We start from the raw sequence: 17,844 nt of genomic DNA, 5'->3' as shown, positions 1-17,844 counted from the left end.
CCCCCCACCCGCTGGGACCCCCCCGGCCCCGCAGGCAGCGTCCTCCGCCAAAGCAGCTGCGCCTGCACCTGGGCAGCCTGGACCCTCGTGCCCTGCCCCCGGGGCCTCGCGTGGGGGGCGCCCCGGGACACCCCCTGCGGGCTGGGTGGAGGAGGAAGAGGCGGAGGAGGAAGAAGACGTGGACCGGGACCACCACCCTGCGCAGAACACCTGGCTGCGCTACTACCACTTCTCTTTAAGGGGGAGGAGGCGAGAGCCGAGGAGAGCCATGGGGGGCTGCGAAGTCCGGGAATTTCTTTTGCAATTTGGTTTCTTCTTGCCTCTGCTGACAGCTTGGCCAGGCGATTGCAGTCACGTCTCCAGCAACCAAGGTAAGGGACGCAGCGGGGAAGCGGGAGGGTAGGAGGAGGAGGGAGCTTTGAGGTCCGATGTACCGGTCGCTTCTGCAGGTAACTTCGTCCCGGGGTCAGTTTCTCCTGGCTCCTCACATGAGGGTGTAAAGAATGTCCTCTAACCGGAGAGCCCTGTAGACAACCGCCCGGGACCGGCGGCCCCTTGAGCTGAGAGCCCTTGTGCTCCCAAATGTCTTTAAACGGATGCGTGAGCATCAGCACCTTTGGGTCCCAGCGCTGGCGGACGAAGGACCGCTCTCCCTACTCTGCATCCACCGGAGGTCAGGCTCGGTGGCACAGACTGAATGGAAACTTCTGACTCATGGCAGTCGCTCGCAGATTGTCTCCCATGCGTTCTTGAAAGGCAGATCGCTCCACTTGCACCCTACACCCTGAGACCAGTTACCAGCCTTGCTTCCAGTAACTTCATGCCACCGCGCCAAGCCTTAGCCCGGTGTCCACCGTCCGGGCCACCTGATGTGTAGACTTGTTCCAAATCTCTCGTGGACCAGATGCACACAGATCTGAGTAGTGGTTTCTCTTTCTTTGGGAAGAGAGTAGATAAGCTTTAGGTGTGAATTTTTAAATTGTGAATATCCTGTTCATAAAATCACATCGCTGACCAATATTTCGGAGGACTTTGTTACTGTGGGTAAAGTGGTAGCGTGAAGGTGAATAGTAGGTGAAAAGTGAAGGGCCAGATTTGACTATCTGAGTATTTTGTTTCGTTTTATTCAATTTTTATGAAACATCTGAATTTCTGCTATGACTATTTAAAGGTCTATTTTTTAAACTCACCTGCAAATTCTAATTCCTCTTAAGCTGAAGTGTGGAACAACCATCAAAGTTTTTCAAGTTTTTCAGCATGTACCTGGATAGGCGCTGTCACTGTCACTGAAATGACCTCCAGTGTCACCTGTTATGTCACAATGGTCTAAAGACTTTGTAAGACTTGTCAATTATAGTTTCCATTTAACATGTAAGGCATGTTTAGGATCTGGAAATAATTCATAGTCACAAAAGTGAATTTTGTACAGTTTCGAGGAGGAGAGAAGGCTAAGAGATGGCAAGTAAAACAACACTGTTCTTTTTTTGTCATAAACATATGACCATTTTGCTTTATTTTATTTACAAATGCAATTATTCAGAAGTAAAACTTGGTTCTCACATGATGGCTACTTTTGACATTTCCTAGTTATGACTATAGTTTTAACCTGCCATGCATCATAGTCCGTATGTGAATCTGGAGCCCACGTATAGCTGCCAGCACTGAGAACCCATCACATAAGTGCCCTCCTCCTCTGTGTGCTTTACGTTTCACACCACATCCTCGTTCGTCTTCAAGGACTATTGGTGTTCAGTATGGAATGGGGTAGTTACTTCACCTCTGTGAAAATAGAAGGCTGTTACAAATGACATGTAATTATTAACTTGACATTTATTTTGTAAAGAGAGAAATCAATTTCTTATAATCAGGAAGTCAAACATTGATATTGCACTTTATGTTAAATGTTTAAGGATATGAAAGAGAGGTATACTGTGGGAATCCAGTTTCCTAGAAGTTTTCAGCAGTTATTCCCATGCAGTAATTTCCCTAAATCAACATTTATCTGTTTACCTATGATATATCAGTAACCACCCCAGGCCTTGGCAATGCTCATCTAAATACAACACAGATCTGAACCTCCAGATGACTGATGTGCCAGTCTACCAGAAAGGTCAGGCTGAAAGCACAGCCTGAAAGGTAATTTATATTAAATTTACGAGGAGATATTATTATTAACCTCTTGGAGTAGTTTTTATTTGATTATCTATTTGAATGGCTTCCTTAGTATTATTTAAAGTTGTTTTTACCTAAAATATATACCAAAAATATGTAATTGGATTGAGTTCATCAATTTACCGAATATTAAGTATTAACTGAGTTTTGCAATCAGTTAAGTGGGATCATTAAAGATTGTCTAGTTAAACATTTAATTTGAAAATGTTTTAATGTACTAAAAACACAGGCTATGCATAAAAATACACATGGACACTGGATAAAGTAGTACCTACAGGTTCAATTGAGTAAAATTTAGGGTGAGTCTTCAAAGGAAGTACATAGAGACACTATCAGCTGTTTTTCATTTGACATAAAGATCATTTATAATATACTGAAAGCCTAAAGTCATAGTTATTAGAAACTTTTTTCTGATAATAAATTGAGATAACTTTCAAATCTTGAAACCATCCCACTCATGGTCAATAAAATGTCAGACTTCTAAATGGTATTCTTTACAGACTACGGATTCGTTCTTAAGTTTTAATTTCTTTGTGTAAATTTGTGTAAATAGATGACATGAAAGATTTTATTAATTTATAAACGTTGGAAATATGGAACATTATAGAATTATCTCATGTAAACAGTATGGAAACATTAATGTAAAATATAAAGTAGATTTCTTAGATACATAAAAATATCAATAATGTTAGGTAACATTTATTTTCTCAGTAACTTTTACTTTAAAAGCTAATGGAATTAACGTTTTATTCTTAAAGCTTGTTATTTTACACAGAATAAAATTTATTTTTATAAAACTTCCTTGGTTAAGAACACTCACAAAGTAAAATTTTTGCCACTAGTTACCCATTTTCACAAATGTTATAAAATCTTTAATAATTGAAATGAATGGATTCACCCTCTCCACCTCCTGTACCCCGTGCTTCATACCTAGGCAGTGTGAAACAGTGGCGACAAAATAGTAAATTACCTCATTCTTTTAACATGGTGCTGAGAGTAACTTGACTATGGGAAAGATCTCTTGTCTTTTAACTGACTGTGAAATTGTGCACTGTAAAGACAAAATAAATCAATTGGAGTCTCTTCCTATTACCCAACCCTCCTTGAATCAATCAGAAAGTAAAGGTGCTTTCTAGATCACTTCATCTGATTAAATAAGTGAAAACATGATTCGTGTTCAAATCTCTGTCATGTTCCATTAATTTTCCCTATATTTAAAACCACAGTATTAAGTACATATTGGTAATGGGAAAAAAGTCAGGCTTTATCTTCTCAAAATATAAATTTTATCTTCTCAAGCGATTTCATCGTGTATAGACAACACCTAGGTAAATATAAAATACAGTCTTACTTCATGTGTAAGTTAACCATATCAATTACATGGTTAGTAGCCATTGAAGGTCCATTTACTCAAAGATTACTCCACTTTAGCAAATAGTACTTCATAGCCTAAATGAGTTGATGCATCGTTCAGGGTGTGGCTCATATATCTAAAAACAACGAATTGCATACTCAATTTATTAAAGTATGGTTTGGGTACATGAGTACAGTGAACTTGGTACCAAGCTGTGTGAATTGGGATTTTTTTTTTTTAACAGGCAATTCAGTGACAGGTGAAATAAACAAGCAAAACAATAGTGTGACTAGTTAATTTCGTTGAATTTATTAATGTGAATGAATTGACTGCAAAATCCACTGAGGCAGATATAAAACCCACCTAAGCAGAAAAATGTCTACTCAATAACACAATTCATTTTCTAATATTACTTGAACTGCTACAAGTGTTGCTGACTTCCTAACAGATCTAATTTGCTCATAAATTTTTATCAGTGGAGAAATTGAAGAAATTGAGAATGTTCAAATAAACTTGTAAATATAAAAAAAAATAGAGAATAGGGAAGGGAATTATGGGGTGGCCATCTTCCCTGAGGGTGACTTCTCACTTTTCCTTTCTCTGTCTCTCTGCCTCTCTCCAGTGAGCCCACATTCCCAATGGCAAAAACCTAAAAACAAACAAACAAACAAACAAATAAACACTTAAGGTAGGAAACAATAATCTATAAAAAATATTTCTGAAAGACCCTATTTTAGGTTAAATTAGTTTTCAGTGATAGCTATTTTTAGTTAAAATGATCCAAGAGATTGTTGTCTTATGCCTTGTTGTTATACCTAAGTTTAAATAAAACCTAGAATGTAATTTTATTATACATTTACAAGTTGAAAGAAGTCATTGAAGTAGTCATTATGATTAGCATCCAAAATAGAAAGATAAAATACTTTTTCTTTCTTTCTTTTTCTTTTTTTTTTTGACAGACCCAGTAGTTCTAAAACTTTTTCTTTCACAGAAATTATATAGTGTTCATTAAGGCTCTCCTCTTCTGATCAGAATTAACTTAGTAGAAGACTATCATAAAAGAAATGTCCATGAATAAAGATCTTTTATGTGGGTTTACAAATGGGAAAATATATGGCTAATGGTACAAATAAAATTAATGGTTCAATTACATCTTTTTTACTTTTGTGTTAATTTTAAATTATAAAATAAATAAATGTTAGAAGAGTGTTAGAGTTGAAAGCTTAGTGTTTGTTCCTTCACTAATCATTGCTAGTATAAACTATGTAAGTGAGAGAAATACCACAATTTCTTCTATTTCGCTCTTCCAGTCGTTTTTCCCTATCACACAATCTCAATATCCTTCTCTCTATTCCCTTTCCCTCCTCTCTGACTTGCACACACACTTCTGTCTACATACTCCATTTTTGTCAAACGGTGAAAGAAAACATCCAACTTCACAGTGCACATCAAGCAAATCCCAACAATAATACACATTTCTTAACTGTATCCTTAGCTCAATATTTCTTGGGAATATAAACATGGCAGAGATCAATATGTATAGCTAAATAATCAAAATGAGTTTACTGTGTCCAAGGTACATTATCAAGTAACTTCAAACTGAAGGATTGAATTACTTATATAGCTACAGTGTTCTGTTCAACTTGTAATTTCATTAGACCAAGATTATTTCTTTAAAGAAAAATCGAAGATATGTTACTCCTACTCTTACTATATTTTATTGAGTAGTATTTTTTTGGAATATTATTGGATGATGGGGGAGAAGGATAAGAAAGGAAGACGTATTCTATGCCTTCATGGAGTTTAGGCAAATAAATAAAACAATCACGTTTGTAGAAATTCTATGGATGAAGAAACAAAGGCATTAAGAAAGAGAATACTGGAGATGGACTATATTAAATGGGCCAGTTGGGAAGGCCCATTTGTAGCACAGCCTTATTTCCAGGAAAACAGTTAATTGTACAGAGTGGGTAGAAATCCATTACAGCTGGAGGGAACCGCTAAACAAGCTCTGAAGGGAAATGAGCTTGACACATTTGAAGAACTAAGTCTAGTGTGCTTGGAATTAAGCAAAAAAAAAGGTTTGAACTAGACTCCAGGGGATAGAAAAAGCCATGAAGAACAGAATTTTTAAATAATTCCAGGTAAAACAAAAAGCTGCAGGAAAATATTAACCTACTGAGTAAAATGAACCAATTGACATTTTAGAAGTGCTATGGCTAGTGAACAAAGCGATGACTAGAAGTAGTGAGTAGAATTATGAGTCTGTTGTAGTTGTCCAAAAGAGTTATGTTGGCCTAGAACAGTGTTTGAAGAGATAGAGAGATAGCAGTGGATTTGAGATATACAAAAGGTTTGCAGAAAGATCATAGGGGGCCGACATGTGACTCCCTCATGGCTGACCATAGTTTGAGTCCCAGACCTGGCAACTTACTTTCTCACTTTCTCTCTCTCTCTCTCTCTCACACACACACACACACACACACAGAAGAACACTGTCCCTCTCTGGTCAAATTAAAAATAAATATATTAGGAGGTCAAATAAAATAATTCTTTTTAAAAAGAAAGATCATAGAAGCTATATTATGAAAAATTCATATGTGAATTTCATTTTTTTCAACAAACTTGTATTGTCATATAATTTTTCCACAAACTTTTTGAAATCCTCTCATATTTTGGAAGTAAAATTTATGAGACTTTTTTATATTTACTGAGAAATAAATGTAGATAGCCAACATTCTCACCATGTTCTTTTTACAGAGCCCAAGAAAATGTACCATTATTCTCTATTAAAATGTCGTTGTTGTTAAGACCAGCAGATGGAGTAATGGTTATATTGTGGAACTCACACATAGTTGACCACAGTTTGAGTTCTGGACCTGGGCACTTAGAACTCACACTGGGTGGGTATGTGTGCATGCCCCAGATTCCAAGATGAGACTGGAGGAGAAGGGATTGTGGTGTGGCTATTCCCCCTGAGTGGGGGAGTGATTTCTTGCTTTGTATTTCTGTCTTTCCAGCGAGTGCACATGCCCTATAGAAAAAAAAAAATATTTCTCTTAAAACAAACAAACAAACAAACAAAAAGTCCTTGTTGTTTAATTATTGCTAAGTGACAGGGTATAGGATAGAACAAAAATATATAGCAATGGTGAGATAGTTATTTCTCACTTTATTCAGTTCAACCTATGATTTAAAACATAACTTTAACAGTACAATTTTATTTCAAATCATTGTACTCAATATACACTCAGTTTGGATCAACAATGCCATGGTTGCTTTTCTAACTGGATAAGTTTCCATAATTTTATTTTAAGAGTGGCTAGTGGCATCACTAGGTAGATATATTTTCATAAAGAAATACAGTAATCCTTCAGAGTTTAGTTTTTGGGAACTAAAGAGCAATATTTAAAGATTTGACATATATACCCATTTATTTATTGCTTGTTATGTTTTTGTTATTTAAAACAAATTCTAAGTGATAGGGTAAATAAAATGGAAGTGTTTTCATATATTTCCATTAGTTTTCTGGTTTTTTTTAAGTAAATAAAATGGAAGTGTTTTCATATATTTTTATTAGTTTTCTGGGTTTTTTTATTTAAATAAAGAGAAACAAATCAATGTTCAGAAAGTTTATGAGTCCTAGCAAATTAGATGTCAGGATATATTCTTCAGGGAAGGAGCAGGGGGAGAAACTTAGACTTTCAGTTAAGAAATGTTAAGCTCAGTTAATTACCCATGACTTTAGGTAGACATTTAAGAATATTCTATGAAAATAATTACTAACTATACAGAAGCATGAAAATTCCTAAATTAACACACATGTATATTTAGTATATGTTTAGAAATCTTGATCTCTGCAGATACTTCATTTAAACATTTCTAAATATTCCTAAGTATATATTTAAACATAATAAATCTTAAATTTGATGATAGTCCTTTAGAATGTTGCAGAAATACTATTTTTTACAGTTATTCCCTTTCAGTAAACATTATGATTTCATATATAAAATTTCAGTTTTTAAATATAAACATTCTAAAGCTAAATAAAATAATTAATTCTGTGAACATTGATTGAAAGCCTGTTATATGCAAGGCAGTGTACTTGCATAAATAAGGCTTCAAGAATAACTTTCTCTTCCAAAATATGTGATCCATTGAAGGGTTTCTGGTCTGATCCAGATCTAACAAGAAATATGTCTATTTTCTCAAAATCAAATACATAATCATGTTTAAAAGTTTTAAAAACATACTTGTTATATGAAAATAGGTACCAAAACTAATGATCGACCTTAATAATATAACATATTTATGTACTATTAATTTGAAGTAGTATCTGTTTTATTCTATTTTGTCTCAGAGTTAAGAATATAAGTCACTCAGTAACCATGTACTAACATCAGGCATTATGCTAAGTACTAAGGCTATGTTATTGAACTCAGTATCTGTTCTCTAGAATCTCTGCTCTGGTAATCTTTAATTGATATATACTCTTCATTATCTGATGATTTTAACAAGATGAATTTTTTTAATAATTTAATTTATTTATTCATTCATTTATTTTTTAATTTGACCAGAGAGGGACAGAGGTTGAGAGTGAGAGAGAGAGGAAGTGAGAAAGCAAGCCACCAGATTCAGGACTTGAAGCCTGGTTGGTCATGTGGGAGGGTCCAGTGCCTTAGCCACCACGCCACCTGCTGGTCCCGCCAAGATGAAGAATTTTTTTTTGGAGAGGTTTTCGTTATAGGGCACGTGTGCTCTCCAGACAGACAGAGAGAGACAGAGAGACAGAAAGCGAGAAATCACCCTCCAGGGGGGATGGTCACGCCGCAATCCCTTCTCCTCCATTCTCCTCTTGGGATCTTGGGCATGCACGCGCACGCGCCTGGCATGAGTTTTAAGCCACCCGGTCCGGGACACGAACCGCGGTCGACTACGTGAGAGTCCAGCGACATAGCCATTACACTAACTGCTGGTTCGAAGATGAAGAATTTTTTTTCAGAGAAAGATTTGGCTATAGGGAGTGTGCACTTGCCAGAAAGACAGAGACTGAGAGACAGTAGTGAGAAATCACTCCCCACAGGTGATAGCCGTGCTCTAATCCCTTCACCTCCATTCTCCTGTTGGGTGTTTGGACATGCATACACATGCACCTGGTGTGTTTCAAGCCATTGGGTTTGGGACTCAAACCGAGGGTCAACTATGTGGGAGTTATGCCATCAGCTAGTCATAGGCTGAAGAATGTTACAGTAAATGAGATTGCACAAAAGAAAAGGAAGTAAAGAAATGCTATTTTTTAATGTGTTCTATTTGTAAATGGCCTCATAAGAATCTTCTAATGTTAGTTTTATGGATCAGTGGATGTTCTATTTAATTATATGAAAATAAAATGTATAAATATGCATTTTGCTAACATATTTTTGTGTATGGAAACAGGAATTTCACACATTTTATGGCTTGTTATGGACCGACATGTGAAGTGAGATTTTGTTCAAAGGCTATTAGGCTTCCTATTCTGGAATGTTTATTTTAGCTGGATTAATTATTAGAATATAATTCGTGTTGATGATGATTTTTCCTGTTTCATATAGCAGTGAGCATATGTTTTAACTGAGCTTTGGAACAAGTATTCATATGAAAGTATGTGCTTTATGTCCATGTCTTGAAAAATATGTTGCTGCTTGCGAACCAGCAGTTAGCGTAATGGCTATGTCGCTGGACTCCCACGTAGTCAACCGCGGTTCGTGTCCTGGACCCGGTGGCTTAAAACTCACGCCGGGCGCGTGTGCGTGTATGCCCAAGATCCCGAGAGGAGAATGGAGGAGAAGAGATTGCGGCGTGACCATCCCCCCTGGGGGGTTGATTTCTCGCTTTCTGTCTCTATGTCTCTCTCTGTCTGACGAGTGCACGCGCCCTACAGTGAAAATCTCTAAAACAAAAAAAAATAAAAAAAAGTTGCTGCTTTCCCAGAAAATTGCTGGGTCCTCTAGCTAGTTGTTGACCTATTTGGTGACCTGTGCTTGGTGTTACAATAGCAAATTCATTGCTCTACATTTCATAACTTCAGGTGTATATACCATACTTTTAATTGTAGGAGATGTGAGATAACATCACCTTGAAAGAGATGTTAAGAAGGTAGAACTATTTAATTTTTTTTTTTTTTTTACTTTTGTAATGTTAGCTATCCTTGTGAATATCTGGTTCTGATAAAAAGTGGCAATATATATAAGTACTTACATATACAGTTTTTGTTATGTTGATTTACCAATAGTAGAGTAACTTTTGACTTTCAGATGACTGTACTGTATTATGATACAGATGGTTTGTGATAACGTGAAACACAAGCGTAAACTGTAGATTATAGCATCTTGAATTAAGAAAAGCACTTGCTTTTTTAAAAAAATTAGTTTTCTACAGGACAGAGAACGAGTGTGCACATATGAGAGAAAGAGAGAGAAAAGCATCCTGTTATCACATTGCCAGCCCTTTCCCCAGGCCTCCAGCTTGTCACAGTCATTGGCACACATGCCTGGCAAATTTTCAGGCCAACCTGGGGATCTGAACCTGCAGTTAGCCATGTAGCTTTTAGCACTGAATTCCAGTTTGCTACCAACTGTGTTAGCAGGCTGAGCCAGCACTTTTTTTTTTTTTTTGAGAGATTTTCGCTATAGGGCATGTGCGCTTGCCAGACAGACAGAGAGAGACATAGAGACAGAAAGCGAGAAATCACCCCCCAGGGGGGATGGTCACGCCGCAATCCCTTCTCCTCCATTCTCCTCTCGGGATCTTGGGCACGCACACACATGCGCCCGGCGTGAGTTTTAAGCCACCGGTTCCGGGACGCGAACCGCGGTCGACTAAGTGGGAGTCCAGCGACTTAGCCATTACACTAACTGCTGGTTCCCAGAGCCAGCACTTTAATATAAGAATTACACCTTGTTTAGAAAAGTATGGGCTAGCAGATAGCATATGGTTAAGGTAGCTGTATCCTACATGACAGACTTACGGTTTGAGGCCCAGACCCCTCAGCATGAAAATCATGTCAGGTGTGTGTGCATGAGTGCTCAAAATCCTGAGAGGAGAGTGGAGGAGAAGGAATTTCCATGTGGTTATATCCCCTGGGGGATAATTTCTCACATTTTACTTTTTCTGACACTGGCAAGTGCTTGTGCCCTATGGAAAAAATTTTAAATATATATTTATCTGCCTATCTATGGTAATTATATTTAGAATAAGTTAATAAATTTTTAAACCAACTTAATAAAATTTTCTGCACTAGGAAATCAGCAAACATTCAATTACTATATATTCGGAGTAAGAATTATCTAAGGATAATTAGAGTGATCGTTCCCAGATTTAAGTTGAATTATATCTTAATGGCACCTTGATTTTTACTTCTAAATAAATAAATATTGTTCTTCATGTTGCTATGATACTGTAATATTGTTAAAGGTAATTGAAAGCAAATGTGTAATTAGAGACTTTATCTGGAGGGCAATAAATAAGGTATTCTAAGAATTGATACCACACACAAGTGAAATTGATTTTTAAATATAATGCAGTAGCTGAATAGCTATAAACATACCAAAGATTAAAGAAAAATAGAGGTAAGAAAAAAAATTGAATCCTGGCATTATTTTTAAAGGGAGGCTAATGGTTAAGTATTCTTTCAATTTATATATATTCAGTATTTCTCTGGTCTGGATTCTTTGATCTCTGCAAATATAGAGGTGCCTATTGATAACAAAGAATCCTAGGTAATTTTTTTTCTTTATATTGGAAAATGCTTCTACTCTTTCTTTGTAGTTAAAGCATACTTAAATAATATCTGTCTTGTGAATGCAAGTGAAAATAATTAGTAGTTGCCACTAGGTGTGACAAGAAATAGCAAAGCAGACAGATTCCATTGCACAAAATCATGAAAGAGTTGCATCAATTCTTAAATAATATAAAAATCTATGCATTGGTCCACTTGTTAGCAATCAGCATAATGCCTTAACAACAACAGCAACAACAACAAAGGACAATAAAACCCAGGAACATTTTAGAATACTAAAATACTAGAACACTTAATGAGGGAAGTTTGCTACCACCTGGATATTTTATATGCTCAATTTAATGAGGGAAAAGTTGGAAGGGAAATCTTAATTTTTATCTGAAAAGGAGTCCAAAAATCTTTGAAAGTATATGTTGTTGGTATAAAATATTGCTCAACATAGATTAAAAGTAAGTAAAAATTAACACAGTCCCATTTTATTGTTATTTTTATGATACTATATTTGAGCATAATATAATAGCATCATTTCATAGATTAGGAAAAAATGTTGTTCATCCAGTTTATTAAAACATATGTTTGCTAGTTTGTTTAATAAGAATTACACATGTGAAGAAATTTTATAATATTCACTAGTTCATGACCGGGAATCTATTTATGGATGTATTGTTTTATAGATTTTCCAGGAACCCTAATACCTAGAAATATGCAGCTAAAATTTAAGCATTTATTTCAAAGGATAGTGTTCTAAAGTTTTAAAGACTTATTAAAGTTAAATGGTCTCTTTTTTCCCCAAAAAATATTTTAATGAACCTTAAAATCAGATGAAAATGTTAGTATGTTTTTACTATGTTTTTGGTTTTTTAAGATTTTTTGCTATAGGGCAGTTGGATATGTGGGAGTCCATTCCTTAACTACCACACCACCTGCTGGCCCTGTATTCCTATTTTTTTTTTTTCTCTCTTAGAAATTTTTGCTCTAGGTCACATGCGCTTGCAGGAGAGACAGACAGAAAGCAAGAAATCATTCCCCATGGGGGATGCCCAACCCATGGTCCCTTCTTCTCCATTCTGCTCTTGGGTACACATGCACCTGGTGTGAGTTTTAAGCCACCAGGTCTGAGACTCAATGGTCAGCTTAGTGGGAGTCCAGCAATGGAACCATTAAACCATCTGCTGGTCCTACTAAAAGTTTCTTAAATACTTCTTTATTTCTGTATGTCTGTAGTTACCTTTGCAATTTTGGTTTCTTGATTTTTTTTATGCTACTACTTAAATATACACACTTCAGTTCTTATTCTGTATGGTTTATTCATAAACATTTTTATATCATTCTCATACTGAAAAAAATATATTCACCCAATTTATAAATAAAATATATTTACACTCAGTATTTTTTCACTGTTCTGGTCATAGGAAATACAGAGCCCAGCCACTGTTCCCAGCTTCTAAGAGCTTAAGATTTATTTGATGAGGCTCTTTCATGTCTGAATAATTAAAACATTAATTTATATATCATAGTATTATGCATTTAGCTGTTCTCTAGTTAAGTTTCCATCTGTGAATTATTGTGTACAGAGATGAAAATATTGACTTAAAGATCTATTTATATTATATATAGAGATAATAGGAATAAATATTAATTCAAAATATTGGTCCTGACCAATATTTTGCTTTCTGTGACTATCTGAAATAAGATCTGCCACCCAAGGACAGTGTTATAAAATTGAATTTATGCACTTGGCATTAGGAAATGAGTCTCACATTTAACATTATGAATATATAAAAATATTTTTGGAAATAGCAGTTGTTGCAATGGCTATGTTGCTGGTTCAAGTCGTGGACCCAGTGACTTAAAACTCACACTGGGTGCGTGTGTGTGCGTGTGTGCGTGCCCAAGATCCCAAGAGGAGAATGAAGGAGAAGGTATTGTGGTGTGTCCATCCCCCCTGGGGGGTGATTTCTCACTTTCTGTCTCTCTGTCTTTCTGGTGAGCAAACATGTCCTATAGCAAAAACCTCTCTCTCTCTCACTCTTTTTTTTTTTTTTTTGGTCTGAAAATTTTAAGGTTTATCTAAGTTTGAGTTTGTTTTCCAGCATTTAAATATTAAAACATGTATTTCATCTAAACTAAAAAATAGTCAAGTGAGTAATGCCTTAGACTGAGCAAAGAACTTATAAATGGTATAACTTGACTTTTTTGTTGTTTTATCTTTATTTAAAAACAGTGTTGTTTGGGCCATCAGGTGGCAGTGATTAAGGTACCAGTGTCATATGGCTGACCTCAGGATTCAAGTCCAGGATGCTGTGGCTTGAAAAAAAAGACTGGGGACATATGTGTCCACATGATCCCAGGAGGAAAATGAAGTTCTTGGGGCATGGCCATCCCCCCTGGGAGGTGATTTCTCACTTTCCTTCTCTCTGTCTCTCTCTAACACTCTGGAGAGCACATGCACCCCATGTCAAAAAAATAAAAATAAAAAAATAAATTTTTAAAACTTAAAAAAAAAAGAAAAAGAGAATTATGTTTAATGATGGAAGCTGTCTTTAAAAATATAGTGGCAATTCTAAATTTTAATAAATTATATGTGGCTTTATCCATGGATAATTTTACCTTCAGAGGAATGCACGATGATAATGATGGTATGATTACATTATATGCAGTTTAAAATGTTTCTTCAAATATTTACTTGCTATCTAACATGTTATTTCTGTTTAATTTTAATTTTCCCTTTCCCAAATTTACTAAATATTTGTTTTTAGCTGTGCTTCAGAGTTTTGAAATCACCATCATTATTTTGTATTTATCTTTAGAAATTAGTTAAATTACTGTTTGATAGATCCCCTATTTTGTATTTGAAAAATGTGCCTTTAGAAGCACATAGATGTGAAAATTGCTGCCAGAACTTGATATTTTTAAACAGAAAAATCAATAGCAGATTACCCATGGTTAGCTGTTGACATTTAGATTTGTACATTTAGAATGTCAAAAAGCACTGAAAACTAACAATCTAGTTTCTACATTACAATAATACTACTTTTTTATATATTTAACTTAATTTATTATTATATCGTTATTATTTTCCAGTTTGATCAGAGAGACACAGAGAGAGAAAGAGGAAGTGAGAAAGCAAGGCTCCACGTCCGAGACTTGAACCGTGGTCGGCCATGTGGGAATCCAGCGCCTTTAACCACCATGCCACTTGCCGGCCCCAATACTACTACTATTTTTAAATCAAACATTTTATGATATGTCTCCCTTTCCCATAATGGATATTATATTTTTGGAAATAATTAAAATAATTCCAGATCTTTTGATAAGCCTGATGGACTTTAAATAATTGATTAATTGGAAAAAAAAAACATTATAGATCTGCTGATAAAGCTAATGAATTACTGATTGTTTTGCATACAGCTAGGTTTGTCATTATTATAAAACCCTGGTGCAGGCATCATTTCTAAATTACGAAAATAAATATTTTTATAAAGTTAAATTAATAGTCTTCTTTAATCATTGCACTATACCTGAAATATGATTACTAATTGCTATGTCGTATAAATTATTTTTTATTTTGTGTTAGAGTATGTATCATAAATCCTTATTTTCTCTTCTCTTACAGTACATTGTTTACTTAGGCTGTCAGAATCTGACTTATAACTAGACTTTACAGGATAGGAGATATTCAGTTTTGATACCTTAGTTCTCAAAGATTATGATTTTATGTACACCTTCCTACATACATACAGCACTCGTTATGATGTGGAGGCCCTTCTCCAAATTCACCTTTAGTTTGGTTGGAAGTCCACTCTTGATGTGGTACCTACCAGAACTCAGGAAACTTAAATGGTACCATAAAACTAAAGAAAAATCACCGCTTTCTCTGATATATTTGTCACTGATGTAAGTCCAAAATTATCCTTTTCAGTGCAGTTGCTCTCCTTTTCTGATTTAAAACATGAACTTAGTTTATTCCAGTGTGAAAGGAGGGAATATTTTATGTGAATTGAATATTTTTAATTTATCTTCAGTAGTTCTTAAACTGGAATGATTATGGGTTTTGCTTTTGTTGTAGCTGAGTACTTTATATACCACTTTCATTTGTTATGTTAATTCCAAGTATTTTCCCTAAGTTGTAATTTAATTATGCTTATTTCTTGGATAGCAAGAGAGGCTTCAGTTCTCAAGTTTTTCCATTTTTATTTTTCTCTTTCTGAAGGGTACTCCTGAAGAATCATGTACACATTGATTAATAGGCAACTGGGAAATATAATACCCATTTTCCAGTCACTGTATAGGTATTTCGTATACACATGATAAGCTCTCTGACAAAAGGTAGTCTGTAGAATTACAGTTGATGGAACTTTTAAGTGGGGTTTCTTGCCTTCCGATTTATTCAATATTAGTTAACCCAAATCACTTACCTTATTTCCACATGAACAGGAATGGCTGACACCCATCTAGTTAAGGTGGAAGACAGAAAACTGGGAAGGTAGGCTTATTAAGCCTCAGAGGTGCATTTACTACAAAGAATGAGGCTGACACAAAAGAAGTGCACATGGCTTTACTGCAGTTGTGAACTGATCTTGACCTGATACACATATATAGTCATTTAATATTAAGCTCTGAGAAACTTCTTGATTGGAAAAAAGCTAGAAAGCAGTAGAACAAGGGTTGGGCATCTGAATAAGAATTGAGGATGATGCTCCATGAGAAGGCAAGGAAGTTTCCTTTCCTAGCCTTCATTCCTCAGTGTATAATGTATTTGAGAGACTTCACAGTTTTATGGGGTATGTTTGGTATAGGGTGTGTGTACTTGCTGTAGAAAGAAATAGAGAGAGAAAGAGAGAGAAGGAGAAGAGAAGAGAGAGAGGAAGTGAGAAATCACCCTCCTAGGCAAGGGTCACATTATAATCCCTTTTCCACTCTTACTGGGAGTTGAGGCATATATGCACACATGCCTGGCATGTTTTTTATAAGCTGCTGTGTCAGGGACTCAGACCGCCAAGTCAGCCGTGTGGGTTCCAGCCTCCTTAACCACCAGGCCTAGACATGGACTGGACCTAAGGAATGTTTTCCAGCAGGCTTCCCAAATTTCCATGTGAGATAAGTAGGGGAAGAAAGATGACAGTGACAAGGAAAGAAGGCTTGCAAGGGGAAGAGACTGGTGGAAATTCTGAGATGACTGAAGAGGTCTAAGAAGACAAATTTAAAAATGATGACAGTTACTGTTCTATTTGAGATTGTTTTTGTGGCTGTGTTGTTAACTTCCACTCCCACCATCTTCACCTCAAAAACTTCATGAGTCTGATATATACTAGAGAAACAAAAAAAAAAGAACCTAGGAAATAGGAATAAAAACCACCTGAGGAAAAAAAACACCAAACATTTAAAACTAAGGGTAAAAAAAAATCCTGAAGATACCAGTTTAGGTGGGGTTCTGCAAGAACTTTGCCCTATTGTATAAGCCATCTAGAACAGCAGCTGGGTCAGGAATTCTGTTCCCTTCTGGCCTGAAAATGAGTTTGGAATCCCTTCAGGGGAAGTAACATGGCTCTATCTAGCATGACGGCATCACTACAGAAAGTTTACAGAAGGCAAATAAATCAAAGAAAAAGAGACAAAGCTTCCTATGTGTTTACTATTTGTGCTCTACCCTTATCAGGAAATATAGTTCAAATGTATAGGAGGTGGATTTTAGAGATGAAAAAGGAAAAGTACAGGCTTTAACAGTGTGAAATTCTGTTTCATATGCTTCACACACACACATTAGTGTCACCTAGTGAATTCGAAGAATGGCTTGCCCACCTGAATCAGGGATTTGACTGTAATTTCCAGCCAAAAATAAAATAGATTAAAAAAAAAAGTGAAGGAGCAGGGCTATGTTTGTCTCCATCTCTGTTATCCTGGGTGATCACCTCTGTCTCATTCCCCAACACCTGCACAGCTCCACATGCTGAGATTCCCTATACATTTTGCAGTGACACCCACCTAGACCGCCTCCCCTGATATCCAACAGAGTACTGACCTCATCGTTCCTGATTTTTAGCACCTAGAGGATTCATTCTGATCACATGCCATCACTAACAATTAAGTTTCCACTTATGCATGGCAAAAATTCCAGATCTAGAGAAATTGTCCAAAAAAAAAAAAAAGTAACTTATGCATACAGGTTGGAGTCACTAGGGTCAGGAAATAGATCTCTACATCATCTCATAAGCAAAGCTTCAGATATAGGCACACAGACCAAATATCTCACCCGTGACCTAAGGCTACTGAGTGTCATTTGTTTACCAAGAATTTTTTTTTTCCTTAAAGTAATAAAAGTTCCCATTTAATTAAAAAAAAAAAAAAAAGATTGAGGCCCAGCAGGTGACTTAAGGTGGCTGGATCCCACATGACTGGCTGCAGGGTTTGAGTCCTGAACTTGGCACTGTGAAAATCATTCTAGGTGTTTGTGTGCCTTCATATCCAAGATACTGAAAAGAAAATGGAGGGGAAGGTATTGTTGCATGACTATCCCCCAGGAGGGTTATTGATCTTTCCC

At 36.0% G+C, this 17,844-nt stretch overlaps 1 protein-coding gene across 1 annotated transcript in view; it reads left to right on the top strand.

Annotated features, from left to right (window-relative positions):
• The first annotated feature begins 196 nt into the window (after nt 1–196).
• EPHA6 (EPH receptor A6) overlaps nt 197–17,844 on the top strand; it is a 983,118-nt gene continuing 965,470 nt past the window's right edge. Inside the window, exon 1 of the mRNA XM_027769481.1 lies at nt 197–371. Within this exon, the coding sequence (XP_027625282.1) occupies nt 269–371 (103 nt within the window). The 5' untranslated portion in view covers nt 197–268. The remainder of the gene's footprint in view (nt 372–17,844) is intronic.

Source organism: Tupaia chinensis, unplaced genomic scaffold (genome assembly GCF_000334495.1).
Source record: "Tupaia chinensis unplaced genomic scaffold, TupChi_1.0 Scaffold149851_1, whole genome shotgun sequence".
NCBI classification, from domain to species: domain Eukaryota; kingdom Metazoa; phylum Chordata; class Mammalia; order Scandentia; family Tupaiidae; genus Tupaia; species Tupaia belangeri.
This window is presented reverse-complemented; position numbering and strand designations above follow the sequence as displayed.